Consider the following 22,109-nt stretch of genomic DNA (forward strand, 5'->3'; position numbering starts at 1 on the left):
CCATACTTTGTCCATCCCCAAACTCCACTGAACTGAAGATGGTCTGCTTTTCCGAGCTTCATACTTGATGGACTAAGATACTTGGTTTCTGCTTTAACCTTTTTAATATACAAGGAAACAAAGTGCCGCTTCCTCTGTTGCAAAGATCCTGGAGATTTATAGCTGATGTAGTAAAAGTGCACGTTGCCTGTTCCTGTTAAAGTAGAGAAGTCTTTGGAGGTGCTGAAAAGCTGTCTTAAGGAATCTCAGGTTTTAAAACATATAAGGAGATAACAGAAAATCCTGGATCATTTTGGAATTTTTGTCCAAACCATATCAAAAACACTTGTTCTACCAGAGAGTTTTCAATAGGTTAGTACTCACTGACTTTAGAAGAGTAAGCCATTGTAGTCCACTGCATCATTTCGGCCACAATTCCTCTTTTTGGGACATTTAAGTGGGTAAACTTAGGGATGTATTTGTGAAATGATTGATTAGGTGCCATCAAGTTGTCAACTCTTAAAAATTACATAGATAGATTTTCTCTGTGATGATCTGTCCCTAACCTGGTCCTTCAGCCACTGTAACTGAATCCATCCAACTTGCTGCCAGTTGTCCTCTTTCCTTTCACCTTTCCCAGCATTAGAGCCTTCTCCAGAGAGCTGGGTCTTCACATAATGTGTCCGAAATAGGATACAGGTAGTCCTCGGCTTATAGCCATTTGAAGTTAGGACGGCGCTAAAAAAGTTACTTACGACTGGTCCTCATACTTAAACCATTGCAGCATCCCTGCAGTCACGTGATCAAACTTCAGGTGCTTGGCAACCGGCATGTATTTACAATAGTTGTAGCTTCCTGAGGTTACATGATTGCCATTTGCAACCCTCCCAGAGGGCTTCTAACAAGCAAAGTAAATGGGGGAAGCCAGATTCACTTAACAACTACTGCTGTGCTTAATGACTGCTGTGAATTGCTTAACAACCTCAGCAAAAAAGGTCATAAAATTGGGCATGACTCACTTAATGACCACTTCACTTAGCGATGGGAGTTCCGGTCCCCATTATGGTTGTAAGTCGAGAACTACCTAATTTCAGCCTCTTTATTTATGCCTCAAGTGAGAACTCTGGGTTGATTTGTTTGATGGTTTAAAATAACTCTTTGCACAGCTCACAAAATCATAAATCAATTAAAAGCCACAACAGTTAACCAGAACTAATATGTATATGTGGGGTGGGTGGGGGAATGCACATTTGAATGGAGCGACAATACTTTGCTGCTACTTCTCCCTTCATCTTATCAGTTAGATGATTAATGGATGAGTGGAAACAAATGATTTGCCTAAGGCTATTAGAAAGCCAGTTTGGTGCAGCGGTTAAGGCATCAGGCTAGAAATCTGGAGGCCGAGAGTTCTAGTCCTGCCTCAGGCACAAAGCCAGCTGGGTGACCTTGGGCCAGTCACACACTCTCAAGCCCTAGGAAGACAGCAAGGGCAAGCCACTTCTGAAATCTTGCCAAGAAAACTGCAGGGACTAGTCCAAGCAGCCACCAGGAGTCAACACAGACTTGAAGGCACCAAAAAAAGTGTTTTATAGCAGGGTTCCTCAACCTTGGCAACTTTAAGACGGGTGGACTTCAACTCCCAGAATTCCCCAGAAACCCTTGCTGGCTGGGGAATTCTGGAAGTTGAAGTCCACCTGTCTGAAAGTTGCCAAGGTTGAGGAACCCTGTTTTATAGGAGGCAGGCCACAAACATCTTCCCTATCACTTCCCCTTCCACTCCTCCCTGCCCCGCACATGGCGGACTCTCCGCCCTTCGGGAACCGGAAGTCCTATAGAAGAAGGGGAAAGCTCGTCCCGGAAGCACTTCGGGCGGAAGCGGTTCCGGAGATTGCTCTGCCAGTGTCATCGCAGCCGGAAGCCGGCTGAGGAGGACCAGGCGTGCCGGCGAGTGGCTCGGTGGGAGAGCGGCGGACGGAGGCCGAGCATGGCGGTGTCGCTGCTGGGCGATCTCTGGGCCGAGAGCCCCATTGAGAACCGGATTTTCTGCTCGGTGCTGCTCTTCTCCTGGGCCGTCTACCTGTGGGAGGCCCTGCTCGCCTGGCGGCAGGTCAGACCCTTCCTTCCCTTCCCGCCCAAGCCCGCGCTTGACAGCCCCGTCGCTAATTTAGGGCCGTGAGGAGACGAGTCACCCCCGCCGCCGCCTTGTGCTGGGTCGAGCGGGCCCTCCGTCTGGGGCTGCCGAGTACCGTGGAGGACGGGCGCAGGCGGGCAGCTCTCCCGAAGCCTCAGCGGTTGGGTTTGGCCGGCAGGATTGCAGTCCCGTGCGCGCTTAGGGAGGGGTATGCCATGTGAACTACTCTCACCCAAACCGATATAGGACGGACTCTTTTCCTTAAAAAGGCTTCGTTGGCATTAAGGCTGCGGTCAGTGCTGGGCTGGCTTTGTCGTCCAGCACCGTCTTCCCCCAGGGGTGTTTTCGGATTTCGACTCCCATAGGCGCTAGGAAGGATGGGCGATGAAGTGCAGCACGCCTGGAGGTCGCCTGGTCGGGCAATGTTGCCCCGTGTTTTTAAAAAGCTAAGTAATTAAGAATATAAGGAGAGCCTTGATCGATTATAAAGGCTGTTTCCACAGGTGCCACCTGTATAGCACTGGTTCTGAAATGCCTCTTTTCATCCTCCTGTCCCTGCATCCTCCCCCCATCAGAATTGCTGGGTGTCTTAGCAATCATGCTTGAAGACATCAAATCAAATGCGTGCCTCATATTTTTAATACTGTGTTTACCTTCAGTGCTGGTATTATTGTTAAGGCTAATATGAAAATTACAATTATGAAAATTACAAGCTCTTGTCTAGGCTTCTGAGAAGGGCCTCTTAACTGGTGTAGTCTGTTTCAAGGGTGGGACCATATTATGAAAATTACAAGCCTTTGCCTAGGCTATTGAGAAGGGCCTCTTAACTGGTATTGTTTGTTTTAAGGGTGGGTCCCCTTAAACTTAATGAAAAATAGGTGAACTATTACACCTTGGGAGGGTGTTTGACACTGGGATGTTACCATAGAGCAGGGCTTCTTTCTATCACAGAGCCTCAGGAACAAACTTTGATCAGTTTTTCCATAATAGTTTTGCCCCAAACCTTAAAAGAATTAATCCAACCTATTCAGTAAAAGCTATCAGGTAAACTGTAAAGAAGATTCCCGCTTCCCCCACTAAGAAAATTCATAGAACTTAGATCCATTGATTTGGTGATGTATTTCCTGGTCGTACGTAAGTGCTTTTGTAATCATGGTAGCTTTTTATTATCATTATGTATTTTAACAATCCTTGGGCTGAAGGACTGAACTTCCAATGGCATGTGAGAACATTCTTTGAGAATGCAAGCTAAATTACTGCTTATTTTTAAAATATTTCAGAGGACTGTCTACAGGACAACCACCCATGTCCCACTGGAATTAGGGCCAATCATGGACTCAGAAACATTTGAAAAATCCCGTCTTTATCAATTAGATAAAAGTGCATTCAGCTTCTGGTCAGGACTGTACTCGGAGGTAGAGGGCACGGTAGGTATCTTTCTTCCCCTTTGGTTTTGTGTATTTTTCAATGAGTTAGAATGCATACTAATTTGTATAGTTGTATGTGTGCATACATGAGAATATTTACAAAGGAACGTTTGTATAAAAATGCCAGGAGGATTTATTCTGTGATAGAATGTAGAAATCCACTGGTTTTTTGCTTCATAGTATATTGAATAAGAGAGACCTTGGGCTGGAAGTAAATGCTACTAAGAAGCCCAGATAGACTTCCTTCATGCAGAATTGAGGGTCGCTTTTCCTCCTTCTGCTGACATTTCCTGAAGGTAATGCTTCAAGGGCTGTATGTCAATGGTAGTGGAAGATCCAACAGTTGGGAGAGCAAGAGCTAGCTATGAATGCAGTTTGCAGGATTAGCTAATACACTTTCATTCCCTGCCACCCCATCTTTCTATCCTGTGCAGTACTTTCTCTCTCTGCATCCTACATACAATTGAGCTTTGGCTCACAGGTTCCATGCCCCTCTTTTTTCCTAATGTTTTAGAGAATGGAATCTCCTGCTCATAATAAACTTGTTGTTAGGATAAGAAGAAATTTTCAGTGAAAGTAGTGCTCAATCTGATTGATCATATTATTTGCTGTTACATGAATGAGCTTTGGGCTCACATTAGTTCTGGCTGTTAGTTGACTAATACCCAGCAAGCTTTACAGTTAAATGCAGTTTTGAATCTGGATCTCCTCAGTTTCTGGAATCCCACATTTAACCAAGATGATACCTTGTTAGTTTGTTCCAGAAAGTTATATTTTTGTTCTTACAGGTAATCCTTCTTTGTGGAGGAATTCCTTTCCTTTGGTCTGTATCTGGAGACATTTCAAATCGTGCTGGTTTTGGACCTGAATATGAGGTAGGTGTGTTGGTTTGCTTGAACCAGCTGAATACTAACTTAATCGTTTTTGATAAAGTGCTAGGTAATCCCCTGGTGTTTTTTGTTTAATCTTGAGGAATGTAAGGAAAGGTGTGCTGGATCAGACCAGAGAAGTATCTGCTTTAGAAGATGGAATTGTATTCCCATCTAGTCTAGATTCCCATTTAAAATCTCTCTAGCTAGGTGGGACAGTATTCAGACATTACTCTGAGAAACCTGAAAACAGGATCAGAAGCCTATAAACAGCCCACTGTTGCTCTTCAGCAACTGATATGCAGTGGTATACTGCCCCTGGATCTGGAAGTTTAATATATTTATTATGACACTAAACAATGATAAACTTACTTTCCTCTGAACATTACTGGATGAATAAACATTTTGTTGCTTGGACACCTGAAAGGAATTAAATGAGAGTGTTAAGTCAGTGCTTAGCATTTAGATTCTCTTCACTCTTCTCTAGTGATAACGCACAGGAATGATGCCGTAAAGAAAATCCTAATTTGGATTCCAAAACTATCAGAAAGAAAATAGTTCCCAGTACAATTACATATTATGGTAGCGTAGTATCGTGATTGTAGAGTAGCTCACATTGCTTCTGTGCTGTGACCAAAAGATTACAAAGCAGGAAGGTATATTTAGATTTTGTTTTATTGCTATGATCATAGATGATCTCACTCTGTAGCAGCTAGGGAGGTGCCAAATCTCCTGTTCTGGGAACTGAAGATTCTGTGCCACCCAGCAACTGGCCACTCTCTGGTTGATCAGAGTGTTTTACAGCCATTAATCATCCAAACTGGAACTTAATGTAGCATTCATCCAGAACATGACAGACTACTTCCAGTTTGGAAGCTTGACTTCCAAAAACCTGCTGGACCATCCTTAGTATGGCAAGACTGGTGAAGTCAAGAGTGGGGATGGAAAATACAAGAGTTCTCCAGAATGCTCCTTTCTTGGATTTATAGATTTTGCAGATAGCCACCTGAATTTTTTTATAATGACTGTTCTTGGCCTGTGCATGCTGTTTGATCATGCAAGCTTGGCAGCTCATCTCAGTGGCAATGACTTAAATAAACGTAACAGCTCTGTAGTTTATTTAGTGCTACGAATGTATCAAATACCTTGTTTTGTTTTTTTTCAAACAAGCCAGTCATTAGCCATGATTTTTTCTTGGCATAACTGTGGCTTACTTGGAGAGAACCCAGCTGGGAGTCCTGGTTTGTTTGTAACACACAGCCTGTGGATGGATCTGCCCATGATTGTTTAATTACTTCCATTGGCAGGAGGAACTTCAAAGTGTTTGCACTAGCATGTAATTTCAGGACTGGAAACAAATTTTGTGCATGAATTTAGTGTAGAATAGAGGGACTTGGCAAAAGCCCTAAGCATAACACCAGAATGCAGAGGAATTCTGGGCTGTAATTCAGACTTGGTCATGCTTAGGCTATACCATTAAAATCAAGATAGTTGTAACTAACGTAAATCCCATTTAAATTGTCATGAGACATTGCAAGTATTTGCACTGTAATTTTAACTTTTTTATTTAATTTTAACCTTTTGTAGTTCTTAACTTTTTTTTTTTCTAGGATTTTCTAGTTTTTTATAGGTAACGCTGCCTGGAGTCACTTGTATAGTGAGATGGGTGGCATATATAAATTTGAAAAATAAATAAGTATGACCAAGTCTCGATCTGACCCTATTATGTAGGTGAGGTTAATACTTATTTATAACAGTTCTCCCCTTCATTATTCTGATGCGTAGATTGTCCAGTCGTTGGTATTCCTACTGCTTGCTACACTTTTCAGTGCAGTCACGGGTTTGCCCTGGAGCCTCTATAATACTTTTGTCATTGAGGAAAAGCACGGTTTCAACCAACAGGTATTATATCATTTCTACCTTCTCTGACCTTGTCTTCTCGGTGTTTTGGAATGCAATATCTTACTGCGGATGTTTTAATGCTGTATTTGTTTGGGTCCTCTAACCCACAGATGTTTTATAGTTCCTTACTGTGGATGTTCCATGCTTCTGCTATAAACCACTGTGAGTCAATTTATTGAAATCAGCTGTGGACAAATGTAATAAATAAATAAAATACCCATGATTGGCCATGCTGCCTGACAGCTGATGGAAATTGTAGTCCAGCTAATCTTGAGGAATGCTATCTTTTGCTTATTAACAGGCAAGCGCTCTCTGCTTTTAACAATAATGGTTGCACTGCCATGATTAATTGCTGAAATATGAGCTTCATAGAGAAGAACCAAAACATTTAGTTTCCTTTGCCTGTATTCTCTTAGGGAGCCCTCAGTTCCCTTGCAGATGTCTGAGGGAGTTGCCCACATCCTTTCTTTTCTGTTTTATTTCAGCTGTTTCCTAGTTGTATGTCTAAGCACGTTCTCTTTTCAGTCCCATCTTGAATAAACTTTTTTGTTTCTTGGGTTTTTGGACGTGCTGTTTTGCCACACTTGGGAAAGGGATGTTTTTAGTGTTCTGTCAATTTTAGCTGTCCTTGCAAAGTGGCTGGACAACTTTGAAATGTAACTAAAGTGCATGTAATGTAAAACTCGTGGTATTTGTGGAGTCCATTTCACATCCCCCCAAGCTTATTATGTATGTTTCTTTTTAATAGACCCTGGGATTCTTTTTTAAAGATGCCATCAAGAAGTTCATTGTAACACAGTGTATTCTCCTGCCAGTGACATCACTCCTACTTTACATCATCAAAATAGGTGGAGACTATTTCTTCATCTACGCATGGCTTTTCACTTTAGTGGTTTCCTTGGTGAGTTCACAACATTTGGTTGTTTGGTTTAGAATTCTTCAAAAATGGTCTCCGTTATTAAGGTTTTGCTCTTTTTTTTTCCTTTGCTGATAGTGACTTTCCTTTTTAAAAATATATTTTATTAGAATGTTACAATACAATAAAAGTATAGAAAATGAAAAGAAAAAGAAGAAAAAGAAAAGAGATGAGGAATAAGAAAAAAGTGAAAAAAGTAAGAAAATACAGAATTTTGACTTCTGCCCTTGTTTCTATTGAGTAATGGCCATCTTACTCTTTCGCCTCCCTCTTTAATTTTTGTAATCCCCAATCATCAATTCAGTCTTTTCTTCTTTCAGCAAATACTCCATATGAGGTTTCCAGTCTTTTAAAAAAGTCTTAATTTGTTTTTTCCCTGATCAGCTTTCCCATTTCCATGAGCTCCATCAATTTTATAATCCAGTCCTCTGCTGTGGGAATTTCATTATTCTTCCATCTTTGTGCATATAATAATCTTACTGCAGTTACAATAAACAAAATTAGTTTCCCATGTTTCTTTTCTAGTTCAGCATCCATAAAGCCCAGTAAAAATAATTCTGATTTCACTGATAGTGACTTTCCAACTTGCTTTGTAAGGGTGCTGGCTGGATTTTACAAGTGACCAAGATGGTTTTACTAATTTTTTTTTCTTTTTTAATTGTGCTGAGAGCTTTACAGTAAGGCATTTGTGGGCACAATCTAACTGAAGCTCAGCCATAGATAATGGAGCCAGATGGCTGAGAAGAAAAGGTTTACATCATCTATCCTGTTTAAATAACAAAGCCTCCTATGGCCTTTAAAGGCCAATGTATTTCACAGAATCAGAAGGGACCATCTGGGCTCCTGTGTTTAATCCTTCAGTGCAAAAATCCAAATTAAAGCAGCCCAAATAAGTGGCCTCTGCTTGGACATATCCATTGAAGGGAAGCCCATTACTTCTGCTCATGGATTCTACCACAGATTCAATTGGAGAGAGAATTCCAAAATAAGTCAAGAGGAATTTGTCACTGGCATCAGCTTAGCCATTTCCAATTCCAAGACAATTGGAATCTGTCTTCATTCAGCATAAGCTTTTATGGGCTACCTTTTTTTTCATTAGAGGTGAGGAATATATGGTGGTGGCAAGAGGAATGTAAAATAATAGATCGTAAAGAAATGAAATATAAGGGTCGTAAACATGTTTAGATAATAGTGATTCACAAAATAGTTGTTGGGCGAGACAGATATTCTTTTATTGTTGAACTGATTAACTCAGTACAATAAATATCTTGATCTCTATTTAATCTGGGAGCAATTGCATGTATCTTCCTAATAAACTGAAATGGCTAAGCTGATGCCAGTGACAAATTCCTCTTGACTTATTTTGGAATTCTCTCTTATTCAATATATTCTCCTTGAAAGAATGTGGAATGTATTGGAGGTGCTAAGTCTTGAAAGCTAGCACCACTTCCATTTCTTCAAGAAGACCAGTATCTCTGTGCCTCAAAGCCAGAAGAAAATGTAATGCAGAATGTTACCTGAAATTCATGACCATAAATCTGCAAATGATTGTTTGCTTTTTCCAAGGGATAAACATTGATGGCTATATAATTGTAAGGTATTTATGTTCTTTCCTTTTGCTCCACTCTAGGTTCTTGTCACAATCTATGCTGACTATATTGCTCCATTGTTTGACAAATTCATTCCACTTCCCGAAGGAGAGCTCAAGAAAGAGATTGAGGCAATGGCAAAGGATATAGACTTTCCGCTCACCAAAGTTTATGTTGTGGAAGGTATGGGAATGGAGCCTTGTCTTGATAGTTGCTCAGGTTCTGATTCTGAATATTGCAAACCCCACACTGGTTTTCTGAAATTATGCTATTGCAGAGGCGGCTTTAACTTACTGACTGTGGAAACCTGCTGCAGCCATAAAGGAAGAACATGAATGATACATAGAAGTCCTCCAGGTGTATTCCCTAGGATGTTAGCTCATTATTTTGCAGCTGACCATATAATAAAGTGAGGAATCAACTCAACATTTGTAATTGTCCAAATCTAGTAATAACAACAGTCAAGTGGTAGTGTTCAGAGAACTTGAACATTGGCTGTATTAGCTTTATGGGTATCTGCAATGAATAACAGCCCTTGAACTGGAACTATGTAGCCCAGACTTTTAGGCCTTAGCCCAGCTTTCCCCAGTCTGGGTGCCATCCAGATGTGCAGGCCAATTCCTAGAATTCCCAGTCAGCATGGCCACTACTGAGAATTCTGGGATTTGAGGTCTGCATATCTGGAGGACATCCGTATTGGGGAGGGCTGCCTTAAGTGCTTGAAACCTCATAATCCCATTGTGTGTTTGCAGCGTTGCCAGGATGGTCCTTGGTTCTGTGGGTATGGGAAGGATTCTGTACAGTCACCATCAAAGTCTGCTGGCACACAGTGCTGCCTCCTTCCTTGGGCCAAGCAGTTTGATCCTACTCACTGTCTGGGTGGGTGGTCTCACAGAGTCCCACAAGGGAAGACAAGTATGATGTTATTCCATAGTCTGCCTGTGCCACTTTTCTCCATGCCTCATGAGAACTATTTGCTGCAATTATGCCATTTGGAATAGCTCCTTCTGCCTACCACTCAACCTTACAGCTATACTGGATGGTGAACTTGATGTCAGGCATTTCCACTTGCACTGCAGTTCATGTGATTGGGTTCTCAGGCTGTGCACAGCTTGAACAAGTGAACCCGGGCAAGCTTACTGGTCTCTACCAGGATGGCACTAGCTGATGCTATCCGCTGAAGGCCAAATACATGTAAGCCGTGTCTCTGCTTAAAATCTGATGGGTGGGTTTACTTTAATGTGACTGAATTCTCCCCTTTCCCCACCCCCTCCAGGCTCCAAGCGTTCTTCCCATAGCAATGCTTATTTCTATGGCTTCTTCAAGAATAAGCGTATTGTGCTGTTTGACACTCTCCTGGAGGATTATTCTGCCCTTAACAAAGAGCACTCTGAAGAGCCTGGTTTGGACACGCAGGTAGCCGGAGGAAACGAGGGAGGACCTGAAACGAAGGCTAAAGCCAAAGTGAGCCCTGATTTTTATTTTATGTTATTGTTATTGACAGACCTGATCCAAAATTTCCAAATAAGGAAGATGGGTTGCCTAAAAGGAAGGCCCAAGCAGCAATTACAGGAAGGCCAGCATGCACATTGAATCTTTGGTTATGAAAGTTAAAGTGAGGTTTTCTGTGTGGTTATTTTTGGAGGACATGGACGTTGGGAACTTTGCTTTTGAGGACAGACTTGTGAGCCCCCAAGGCAGTCAACTATTGTAATCTCAGTCCTTTTTCTATAAAAATGTGGAATCTCCCAAGTAATATGGCTTTATCTGCACTGGGGAGGACCTTCATATAATGTTTGGTCTTCCTTGCACTTTGTAATTGGCAAGCGTGTGCTGCATTTATTTAAAGTGGCTGATTTGGGAAGAGTTAACCATGAAGAAGAGAACCCTGTTGATTGATTCTGTTTCCGTGATGCCACAGCCTTTTTGTGTTGCTTTTATTATGGAGATTTGGAAGTTAGTTAAGATAAGGATGTTAATGTTAGCCTCGCCTTCTACTCCAGTCCTGAGTTTAGAGAAAGTTACCCTTGTGGGTACAACAAGGGTGGGCAATGTTTTCTTGGTTGAAGGCTATACCTGTATCTTGGTGCTTTGCTTGGTGGAGGCTGGTTGTGCCTCTTATGATTGGGGGGAATTATAAGAGGTATGATCAGACGGTCTGGATAAAGCTGACATTTTTGGCCAGGGATTGGGGAGTGGAGTTTTAAGTGGTGAAATGGCTAACTCAAGCAGAGTTTTATGGACCTGTTCATTTCAACTTCCACTTCTAAAAAAAGGAATATTTGGCCCATTGGGATTTTTAAGGGACCAATGAGCATCTTAGGTCTTGCCCCTTTAAAATCTTTCCAAACCCAGCAATCCAAACAAGCACATTGTGTCCTACCCACTATGTGTGCGTGCGTGCATGCAGCCTGCAAGTTAAAGAGATCGATTTTTATTTTTCTCCATTATATCTAGAATAAGAAGCAAGGTTGCAAAAATGAAGAAGTTTTGGCTGTGCTAGGACATGAGTTGGGACACTGGAAACTTGGCCATACCATTAAAAATATTGTCATTAGCCAGGTATGTAAACAAAAAATTGGGCACCTATCTTTTGTTTATCACTGTTTACTAATAAAATAAAATGGCTCCAGATTTCTGCTATAATTTTACACCTCTGTTGTATACAATTGAGAAAATGGAATGAGGACATATGAAAGCGTTGGTACAACAGACTAAATGACACATGATGTGGGACATCTGAATCTTTAATCTCTTTTTAAGTTATAAAAGCGACCCTGAAGAGGTGTAGGTATCAGTGGACTGGATCAGAACTCGATGGGATTACTCCTCTTTCCATGCATTATTTAAGTGTTTGAAGTGTTCTGGAAGATGCTGTTTCTAGTAGCGTGAATGCATATGGTGGGAAAAAATAATTTGAGATGGGGCAAGGAGGTGTCTTCCTCCTGGACTTTGGAGAAGGCTGTTGAGCAGAGAATTAGCAAGAGAAGGGATTTTGAAAGCGTTTTATTTGCCAGTTGATTAAATTACTTATTCTGTTATCTTAATTTGAATACGTTTTACTTCTCATCTTTACGAGCTGCTTTTATTTATCATTATTTTATCACTGCCATTTTATGTTTTAAGCTGCCTTGGTAATTTTGTAGCAGACTGCAATAGAATAACCTGGAAGACTGCTGGCTCTGAGTTAGGTGCTTAGCCAAACAAAAGTGAAAAAGTCCATCTAGAGCTTGGGGATGGATCCACATTATATAAAATCTTTCTCCACAGAAGGGTGCCTGGCCCTTCTACTAGGGGAGGTTCCTGTATTTCCACATCTGCAGAATGGCTTAGAGAATGCTGTGGTGGACCACACTAAAGACTTCTCTGGTACAGCATTCTGTGCCCATGGTGGCCAAAAAGATGCTCCGGGAAGTCTGCAAGCAGGACATACAGGTAGTCCTTGCTTAACGACCATTCATTTAGTGACCATTTGTAGTTACAACAGCACTAAAAGTGACTTACAACCAGTGCTCAAATTTACAGCCTTTGCAGTGCCCCCGCAGTCATGTGATCATGATCCGGGCGCTTGGCAAGCAGCTTGCATTTATGACAGTTGCAGTGTCCTGAGGGGTCACATGATTGCCATTTGCAACCTTCCTAGCTGGCTTCTGGCAAACAAAATCAATGGGGAACCTTGTGATTTACTTAACAACCACACGATTCGCTTAATGACCGTGTGATTCACTTAACGAACCCTGCAAAAAAGGTGGTAAAATTGGGTCCACTCGTGATGATTCGCATAACGATTGCATCGCTTAGCAACATAAATTCCAGTCCCAGTTGTGATCATTAAGCGAGGACTACCTGTAAATGACATAACACCCACTTCCCTCTTTTATTACCCAGCATGTGGTATCCAACCTCTGATATGGGAAGATAAAAATGAAAAATTAGCTATTAATAGTCTGTTTAATGCACGTTCGTAACTTTATGTACTCAGCTTGCTAAAACAAAACAAAGCATACCAGCTTTATTGTGGTATTTTTTTTCTATCTGAGTGCCCAACTCATTTATTATAGATCATTTTTAGTATAACATTCAAGGTGGTTAATAATTCCTAACACCCTGTATCTTGTTTTCTGTCAGATGAACTCCTTCTTATGTTTCTTCTTATTTGCGGTGTTGATCGGTCGAAAGGAGCTCTTTGCTGCCTTTGGATTCTATGAAACCCAGCCTACCCTGATAGGCTTGCTGATCATCTTTCAGTTTATTTTCTCACCTTACAATGAGGTAAACTCCAGTTTAGATGGGCACTTTGCTCAAATGATAGGAGCTGCTTTGCTGGCAAAGTTGTCTGTGTTCTGTGTTGAATACTTGCGCTCCTAAATTACTGTTACAATTTGTCTGTATGTGTTGGATCCCAACACCCTCCCATGAAAGGAGACAGGGAAGTGGACTTTTCTGCTCCTCGCTCTCCATCCAGCCCCTTGGACTCCCCAGAAATGCTTCTCCCAGGGCATCTTTCTGAATAGGAAGGAAGCTCACAAAAACACAGGAGGAATTATCTTCCACCCCCCTCAGAAATTCTTATCTGATGTTTTTCAAAACCCTTCCCTCTTCCATGTTATAGTCCAACTCACTGAGGCGGCTTCTTTCACTCTTAGTAATATTTTGGGGGGAGGGTGGAATCTGAGATCTGCAGGAAGAAAAGGGAACTAGTTCCTTTCTGCAAGCAATATCTGTATTTGAAGAATTAATCCCGAACATGGCCTATTTTCTTCTCCCTTCTATATTTTGGAAAGTTTGGGTATAGCAGAGCAGTGATGAGACTTGGAGAAGTGGTTTTGGAAGACTCTGAAACTCATTCTGAAATCTCATGCTGTGTCCTCCTATTGTTTCCACTGCAGGTGCTCTCCTTTTGCTTGACTGTATTAAGTAGGCGATTTGAATTTCAAGCTGATGCATTTGCCAAGAAACTCGGAAAAGCTAAAGATCTGTATTCTGCGCTGATCAAGTTGAACAAAGATAACCTGGGATTCCCTGTTTCAGACTGGTTATTTTCAATGTGGCATTATTCTCACCCTCCACTGTTAGAAAGACTTCAAGCACTGAAGGAATCTAAACAGGACTGAGTGAAAAGAACTGTTGGCCCAGAGGAAGAACCTATTGTCCCCAAATCAAGTTCCCCAGTTTTTTAAAAAGAAGTATTACAGTATACCCATTTCATTCCTAAACACAGCATCCTGCATAGTTATATGCGCTGTTCACTTGATTTGAAACTAGCTCCCCAAAGTCCTGTTTTCTACTAACAAATGAATTGTAATCAGGAGTTGAGGGAGAAATGTAACGTGTAACATTTATCTTAATCACAAAGCTATGCTTGAAAGGAAAAATAATTTGTCACAACTGAAGTGTCCATTCTTGAATCTGTGAAAGCTTTCCATGTGACTTTTGTACCTGTTAAGCACTTTGTCCAGATGTTCTTATATGGGAAACTCCTACTTCATCCATGGCAGGGGTGGAGGATAAAGACCTGAAAAATAATTTTTCGACCATTGGAATTTGACATTTCTAAACCCAGTCATCATCCAGATTGGAATAGCAGAGCTTTCTTCCACGGTTCAAGTTCTTATCTGCAACAAAATTACAGAGGTGATGAAAACACCTCCTTCCCTGATAGGGGAAACAGAAAATAAATTACAGATGATATATACCTTGGTTATGTGTCTTAAATATATTACAACGGTTTGGACTTTGGTTTGCCTTGTCTCCTGTACCTAATTTTTCCTGACCGCAAGTAATGTAGGTTTGAGGGATCTCCAAATGACACACAAGGTGTTGGTGTTTCCACAGACACCTCCTTGGTTTCTGTTGGTGCCTTCCCGACTTTGAATGAAAAAAATGGGAAGTTGGGTATTCCAAATCTAAGTGCCAGCCGCCCACCTGTATTTGTTTCCAAGAATGGCTCTGGGTCATGGAAGGCTTTTCTGTTTGGAGTATTCTGGACAGGCAGAGGTTAATATTAGAATGGATGTTTTGTTCAAGTCAGGTTCGTGATAAAAACCTTTAACAAAGCGGTGCGTGGATGCCATCCGCCCACGACTATTATTTCCATACAGGATCGCTTTCCTTCCCCGGGGATCTAAGGGCGTTTTACAAAAGCATAAAATCAATCCGAAATGATCCCATCCTAACATGCTACTAATATTTAAAGTCAACGAATCCAAAAAAGATTTCTTTAAGAAAAATATTTGAGAGAGAGAGAGAGACGGTGGGACGGTCCCCGGATTTGCTGTCGTGCCTTTGCTACACGAGCGTTAAACCGCTAAACCCCTCCTTTGGTCCCCGCCCTCATCCCTCCAGGGGCAGCGGCACTTCCCAATCAAGAGAATTGCATGCGCTGACCCGGGACGGAGGCTACGGCGCGCGCGGACGGACAAAACACCTCGTTTTCCGACTCCCGCTTCCTCGACCGTTTCTCCGGAGGAACAGAGGAAGGCAGGGTTCGGGCGGGGCTAGGCGGATGGTGACGCTAGCCGCGCCGCGGGGGGCGGAGCTTCCGGCGCGCCCGGCCCCCTCCGAGCGGGATTGCCTTTGTCCCTCCGGCTGAGGCGATGCTGTCGTCGGGCAAGAAAGTGGCCGCCGCGGAGGCCCCGGTAAGCGGTGGCGGAAGCGGCGCAGGAGGCGATGGCGCTTCCGAAGCGCCGCCGCCCCCGCCTCCCCCGCCGCCCCCGGCCCTCTCCGCTTCTTTGGGGGCCGCCGCCACAGCGGCGGAGGCTGGCGGCGCCTCGGAGCGCACGCCCCGCAAGAAGGAGCCGCCGCGCGCCTCGCCGCCTGGGGCTTTATCCGAGCCGCCTCCCGCCGGCCCCGGCCCCGCCGTGGGCTCCGAAACGACCGGCATCGCCGAGACCCCCGAGGGCCGCAGGACCAGCCGCCGGAAACGGGCCAAGGTGGGTTGCTGCGCCGGGCTCAGGATCTCCGCCTGGGCCTGCCCGGCCTGAGGGAGGCGCTCCCGGAGGCTGGAGGAGCGGAGCGGAATGGAGCGGAGCGGAGCGGCGGCGGAAGCAATGGCCGCCCCAGGTCGGGCTGCTCGCCAGGAGGTAGAGCCCCTTCTTCTGAGAGCTCCCCCGACCTGGTGAAAAAGCTCCCTCCAGCTCGAAATATAAAATTAGGATGGGGGGGTCGCTTGGTGACCTTGAGCTTGACCTTTCAGGCGGGCCTGCATTGCGGGGGTGTTGTGAGGGCAAAATGGGAGAGGGGCCTGCATTTCACCTTGAGGTGGGCATAGGGCTTTTTCAGCTTGTGTGTCATTACGGTGCTATTTCTGCAGACATTTTCCTCGTTTTCCCGTAGACTGCCCCGTCCAAGACAAGAACTTTAAAAGAAAGGGGCATTTCCCTAGACAGAGATCAATGTGTTTTATTTTCTTTGTATTGAAAGCTTATACAGGTTTCCAAAGATTGCTTTGTAGTTTAAATTTACAAGGACTATAAAGCACATTTCATTGAAAGCAAATTCTGTCTGGTCCTTATAAAAACTTGTATTGCAGTAAAGCTCTTTCATCCCCCAAAGCTGTTTCTGCTTTTTTTTTTTTTGCTGGCCTGCTATCCCTCTGCATATTGCATCCTTATATCACAAACTTCTGTTGTAGTGTAAACCTATCGAAATGGATTGAGATTCAAATTAGAACATTAAGATGTTGATGCTAAATTAACTCATACATTTAGGAATATAACTTGTCCTAGAGAAGGAGGATTGCAAATGTGTTTTAATGTTTTATTAATTTCACAAAGCGTTAATAATTGTGATATTAGTGATCTTCATAAACAGCTTCATAGTTGCCATCTTTGGCCAGAAAAGCACTATAATGTACCTTAAAATGCATTATATATTTCTCTTTGAAGATACATTTCCTGTTTGATATTTTAACTGTTTGCTAAATATCCTGATAAAATGTACCTATTCTTAAAATGTACCCATTCCAAAATCCTTTAATGTCCCCAACTCTCATAAAGTGGTGGGCAGTTGGGTATGCTTTTTAATACTTGGATTCTTTTCTAATGTCTCAATTGTTTTATGGGTGGGGTCATGATACAGTTGTTTTCCCATGTTCCTTTTTTTGCTGTTTGCAAAATGACTTACAGAATGTTGCTGTCTGAGTGGGAAAAAAACTTTGGAGCTTCCAGAATTCTTCCCTGCCTCTTAGGAACAAATATTATTGTTTGTGTTATTGCTGTTTAAGATTGAGGCCTTGAGTAAAAACAAATGTACTGAAACAGTTCTTAGTAATTATGTAATTCCATATTCTTTTGATATCTTGTGCTATACCTCTTACGATTTCTGAGCAGTTTTCCTCTGTGCCAGGTTTGAGGGGAAAACTTAGAGTTAATGTGAATGTGAGGTAGAACGTGTGTGAGAATATGAGAATGGATTGCAATCCCTTGCGATCTGAGAATAATATAAATGGGAGTGGGGAGTGGCTGTGTATATTATCTTTAATAATATTAAGCCCCACTTTTAAGCACACTCGTCCCAAAATCAGACTCAGTTGTTGAACATGGTTTTGAGTAAATATTTCAGGATTGTATGGAATATTGGAGTTTGCATATCATTATGGAATGTAATCAAATTCTTAATCAAAAGAGGCTGGTATTTAACAGTTTTGAATTTGTATACATGTAATCAAATTACTTAAATAACTTATTTTACATGCTGCTTTGGAATCTGTAGTGACCGAGTGTGGATTTCTTCCCAGAACACATTATAGGGCTTGATGATCTTATACGGATAGCTCTGACTTTTTCTGTGATGTATTGCATCTTTTATTTAAAGCCCCTTCAATTTTCTCAAGACAATTTGCATTCAGTGTTTATGGTATTACTCATCTCTCCCACAGCCATTTACTTGATTGGTCACCATTTTTTCTGGCCAACTCCAATTACAGGTGGAATACAGAGAAATGGATGAGAGCCTTGCTAACCTTTCTGAAGATGAGTATTACTCTGAAGAGGAAAGAAATGCTAAAGCAGAGAAAGAGAAAAAGCTACCGCCTCCCCCTCCCCCCCCACCTCCTGAGGAAGAGAATGAAAGTGAGCCAGAAGAGCCATCTGGTGAGTGGAAGGTCCCCATCCAGCAAGGCAATGATTATTTTATGCCTGAGATATCTGTGCTTCTTTCAAGGCAGCACAGAGAGGCATATAGTCTAATCCTTGAGTTCACCATAGGTTTTGCCGTGAAACAAAGAAAAAAAGTTATTTTTATTAATTTCCTTTTCTCTTTAAATATAGTCATATCATTTAAATACTGCATGTTATCATATTTTAGTTACTCAGTGAGATAGAACTGTTGGGCATTGTTTAGTAAAATGGTTCATCTATTTTAACACCAGGACTTTTGAACGGTCTTGATTTTATAAGTAAAGAAAGTTAAATTTTTGTGTGAACTGCTCATAGGTTTTTTTCCTCTACACTCTATTAATTGCCAGAAATTCTGTTTCAGAGAAAGAGTCAGCATTCTGCAGTCTAGGAAAGTTCCTAGCTGGATATTTCAAAGTAGGGCCTCTGTTTTTTTTTTAAATTCTAGCTTTGCTAAGATCTAACTACATATATAGTATAATGATAACATTGTGTCATGCCTTATGGTAAAAGAGTTGGCATAAATCTGCTTTTTTTTTTAACAACTTTATCTACCCTACATAGCACACTGTTGGTAGCTGTGGCAGCTTTTCCTGCAGTTGAATTTCTAAACCTATTGTTTCGATTAAGAAGATGGCATCAAATGAGGAGGTATAATCTAGTAGATACCACAGTTTGGTTTTAGACAATTGAATATATCCAGGTTTAGTCATTCTTGGGTTGTTGAATGGTACCCAGTTGGTCTGTTGAATGAATTTCATAAAATTAGATAACAAGTCAGTATATTTAAGTGTAATTGGAGTTGCATAAGTAGGTTTCCTGTTGAAAGATTAGTTTTGTGTTACTTGGTTATATCATCTGTTGAGAAGACATGACTTGGTGGCATTTCTAATCCATATATTCTCCAACTTTCAATGTTAATTCATTTGCTGAATTGCCAATTGCATTAGCAATTTGGGTTGCTATTCTGAATTAAGGGATGCAAGCCTTGGTTTTTGCTGCTAGATATTTTTGCCAGTGGGTCTCTGTACCAGAAATCATTTGTATCCCTTTTCTGTTTAGTGCTGGGATTTTTTTCCTCCTTCTCTGATGCAGAGAGACACTAAAACTTGTCAACTGATAGGAGTGTAATGATAAACAGGGTTAGCAGAAGTGGTGAAAATGCAGTTAATAACATGCACTTATATAGGTAGTACATAAGTACAGTCTTTCCATACAAACATTCATTCCAGGGTCACCCAAGCTCCTTATTTCAGTGTGTAATATAGGGCAGGCTATTGGGAAATAATTGGGAGTCTTGCTGACCTGTTGCAAACCTACCAGAGATCTACCAATAAATCTAAATCTGTTTTACTCTCATCCATGTCCTTTGTATTCTGTGTTATATATGTAGATATTTCAGAGATAGTAAGAGAGAATATGCAGTGAAATCTGAATATTTTGTAGGCACAGATGTATCTCCGAATTGCATATCTGGGAAGGGATTTAACATTAGCATTATTTGCTAATCTGTGTACTGTATGATTCACAGGATTATACAGTTAGTTATTTGAACTGACTTTTTACACAGAGATAAGAGGAGGCACAGTAATTGTATAGAGCATGTAAGCTTCTGCTAGTAGGAAACTTTCACTGACAGTTTAAGGTAAATTTCATTAATTAGGGATTTCAACCTTGGTCTTTGAATAATGTAATCAGTTTTGACTACTATGTATCTGGTACTGCTTATTAAAATCTGCCCTTACTACTTTGTGGTAATCTTATTTTTAAAAAAATCTATTTCTACTGATGGCAGAATTAGCAGAATAGTATACTGGTTTCATGACTTCTGCAATTGCACTACAGGGTATCTAGTTATTATTTTTATTCATTCTTTGCATTAAAATATTTATTTTCAATCTATTTCTGTTGTCAGTTTGTTTATACATCAGTATAAATATGTCCTTCAAATTTTATCAGAATGTGTGTTCCTTTTCCAGATCCCAAATATTTATTTCATTAATTGATTGATTTCCTGCCTTCTGTTCGAAACTCAAGGGAGTGTACATAGCATTTCCTTCTCCCATTTTCCCTTTAACAACACTCCTGTGAGGTAGGTTGGACTGAGAGGCAGTGACTGGTCCAAAATCACTCAGGAAACTTTTATGGCTGACAGTGGATTTGAATGTGGATTTCCCTGGTGCTAATCTAGTACCCTAACCACTACAAAATCTGCCTCTCTTTTTACTTCTGGAAAAGTTGTATTTCTTCCCTCAGTAGATCTTCTCACAATCATGTGCCTCCTTCTCTTCCTTTCCTTGCTATAGACCAGTGTTTCTCAACCTTGGCAATTTTAAGATGAGTGGCCTTCAACTCCCAGAATTCCCTAGCCAGCAAAAATTCTGGGAGTTGAAGCCCACTCATCTTAAAGTTGCTAAGGTTGAGAAACACTGCTACAGACACTTACCAGTTTAGTACAAGGTGTAGAATGCTTCTTGGTTATTTTCTTTTGAACTTTTATAAAGAGAAGGTAAAACTGCTCTTTTGCCACTTTTTATAGCAAGTAACTAAATACTTACCAGTCTAAACTGGTATAATATTCAAATTTCACTGGTTTTTATGTTGGGTAGTAATTTTATTTTAAGTGCCCCGCAAGAACAATTACCTCTTCATGTAAGACTTCATTGTTCTACAGATTGGTGGGATAGCAAGGATTAGATTAGTTAATTCTTCAAAGCAAAAAATCTGCTTTATGTTTTGTTTAGAAAATTGTATCAGAATACCTGAATAAAACATTTTATAATCCCCCAACTGCATTTCTGTGATTTTTTTCTTTAGTTTATAACAAATAAGAGGAGACTATTCGTTTAAAAGAAATTCAACAGCTTTGAATATATCTCTGACCCATAAATATTTCTGCCTTCTTCCTGTACATGAACACTGGTTTAGAGAAAAAGATGCTGCTACTTTTTTATTTTTGTTAGCAAAGAGTTAAACAAGGCGGGATGGTGGTGGGTTTGCACTAAAGGGTACATGCTTTAATAATTTTGCCATGGAAAAGGGCTGCAAAATGAAATAGGATAAATTAGTTTGAAATATCTTGCAGTAAACATCACAGAGGTTATGAACTGTACAACACAAAAGGCTTCTGTCTTGAATTTATTTTGTTGAGAACAAAAGTAATGCCACGTATAGAAATGTAGGAAGAGAAAGCTGAGTTCGAATGCAGTGAAGTGCCCTGGCTATGAGTGTTGGTAGTGTCAGTGCCTGCAAAAAGGCATTGTTTGAGCATTGCCCTGAACAGCAAAAGAAGGCAATTTACATGCCATTTGCCCAAAAATATGGAATAGATGAATTAAAAAAAAAAAAATTGCAGATGGGTTACGAACAATCAGTAGATGTATAATACAAAATCACAATCTTGAGAAAAGGGGAAGCGCAAACTCCTGATGTTAATCTGTAACTTGGAAAAGATGGGCAAAAGGTGCAGTACAAGTTATTTAATTTAAGGTTTGGAGTGTCTCTCCATCTGCAAATATTGTTCTAGTATGCATCTCTATATATTATCTGTTAAATAATTAAATAATCTTTGTTAGGATTTGAAAGAAATGTGTTTTAGTTCAGTCTGCTCTAATTATACTCATTGCCCTTTTGCAATAAACATACAGCTTTATATTTTACTGAGGTGGTTGTAAGCTGAGAAGGAGAATTGAAATATGCTAATGTTTTTGTTTGGAGGAGGTATAAAGCTTTATTTTCCTACAATACAGGTAATCTACTAATTTATCTTTCTACAACAGAAAGGGTTTACTATACCAAGATTGAGAATTGCTGTTTCACAACTCCCGGCATCCATCACTGCTGGCCACGCTGACTGGGACTATACAGAGTTATAGTTCCGCAATGTTTAGAGGGCTACAGAATTCCCAGCTGTCTCTTATACATCCATACTGTATAATCTTCCTTCCATTTCTCTGTTGATAATTAGAAACCTTGCCATTGTACAACCAAGTCCCTCCAGGTCTTTGCCATTCCCTCTGCATTTTCTGCCCTTGTAGTACTCTTTTCATGCAGTCCCTTTCCCCTGCATGTTTCTTTGCTTGCATTGTCCCTGCCATGGTACTGCATGGTGTGCATTAAAGGGATAAAATGGTAAAAAACTCATGCCTTATCTCACCCCCCTCTTCCTTCAAATATAATA

At 41.1% G+C, this 22,109-nt stretch overlaps 2 protein-coding genes across 3 annotated transcripts in view; both read left to right on the forward strand.

Annotated features, from left to right (window-relative positions):
• Positions 1-1,861: 1,861 nt before the first annotated feature.
• ZMPSTE24 (zinc metallopeptidase STE24) lies at positions 1,862-14,508 on the forward strand. Its single transcript, XM_007429969.3, has 10 exons — positions 1,862-2,086; positions 3,391-3,537; positions 4,326-4,412; positions 6,192-6,308; positions 7,057-7,209; positions 8,855-8,996; positions 10,090-10,277; positions 11,271-11,375; positions 12,942-13,085; positions 13,703-14,508. Exons 1-10 carry the CDS (start codon positions 1,964-1,966, stop codon positions 13,925-13,927), a joined length of 1,431 nt encoding a protein of 476 aa, XP_007430031.2. The 5' UTR covers positions 1,862-1,963; the 3' UTR covers positions 13,928-14,508.
• A 776-nt stretch (positions 14,509-15,284) lies between these two features.
• KDM1A (lysine demethylase 1A) overlaps positions 15,285-22,109 on the forward strand; it is a 30,727-nt gene continuing 23,902 nt past the window's right edge. For both annotated transcript variants that reach the window (XM_025167790.2, XM_007429968.4), the window contains exons 1-2: positions 15,285-15,745; positions 17,740-17,905. In XM_025167790.2, the coding sequence (XP_025023558.2) occupies positions 15,410-15,745; positions 17,740-17,905 (502 nt within the window). In that variant the 5' untranslated portion in view covers positions 15,285-15,409. The remainder of the gene's footprint in view (positions 15,746-17,739; positions 17,906-22,109) is intronic.

This window comes from Python bivittatus, unplaced genomic scaffold, assembly GCF_059951505.1.
Source record: "Python bivittatus isolate LINGU-HERP-01145 unplaced genomic scaffold, Pbiv_v1 ctg000310_np1212, whole genome shotgun sequence".
Lineage (NCBI taxonomy): Eukaryota > Metazoa > Chordata > Lepidosauria > Squamata > Pythonidae > Python > Python bivittatus.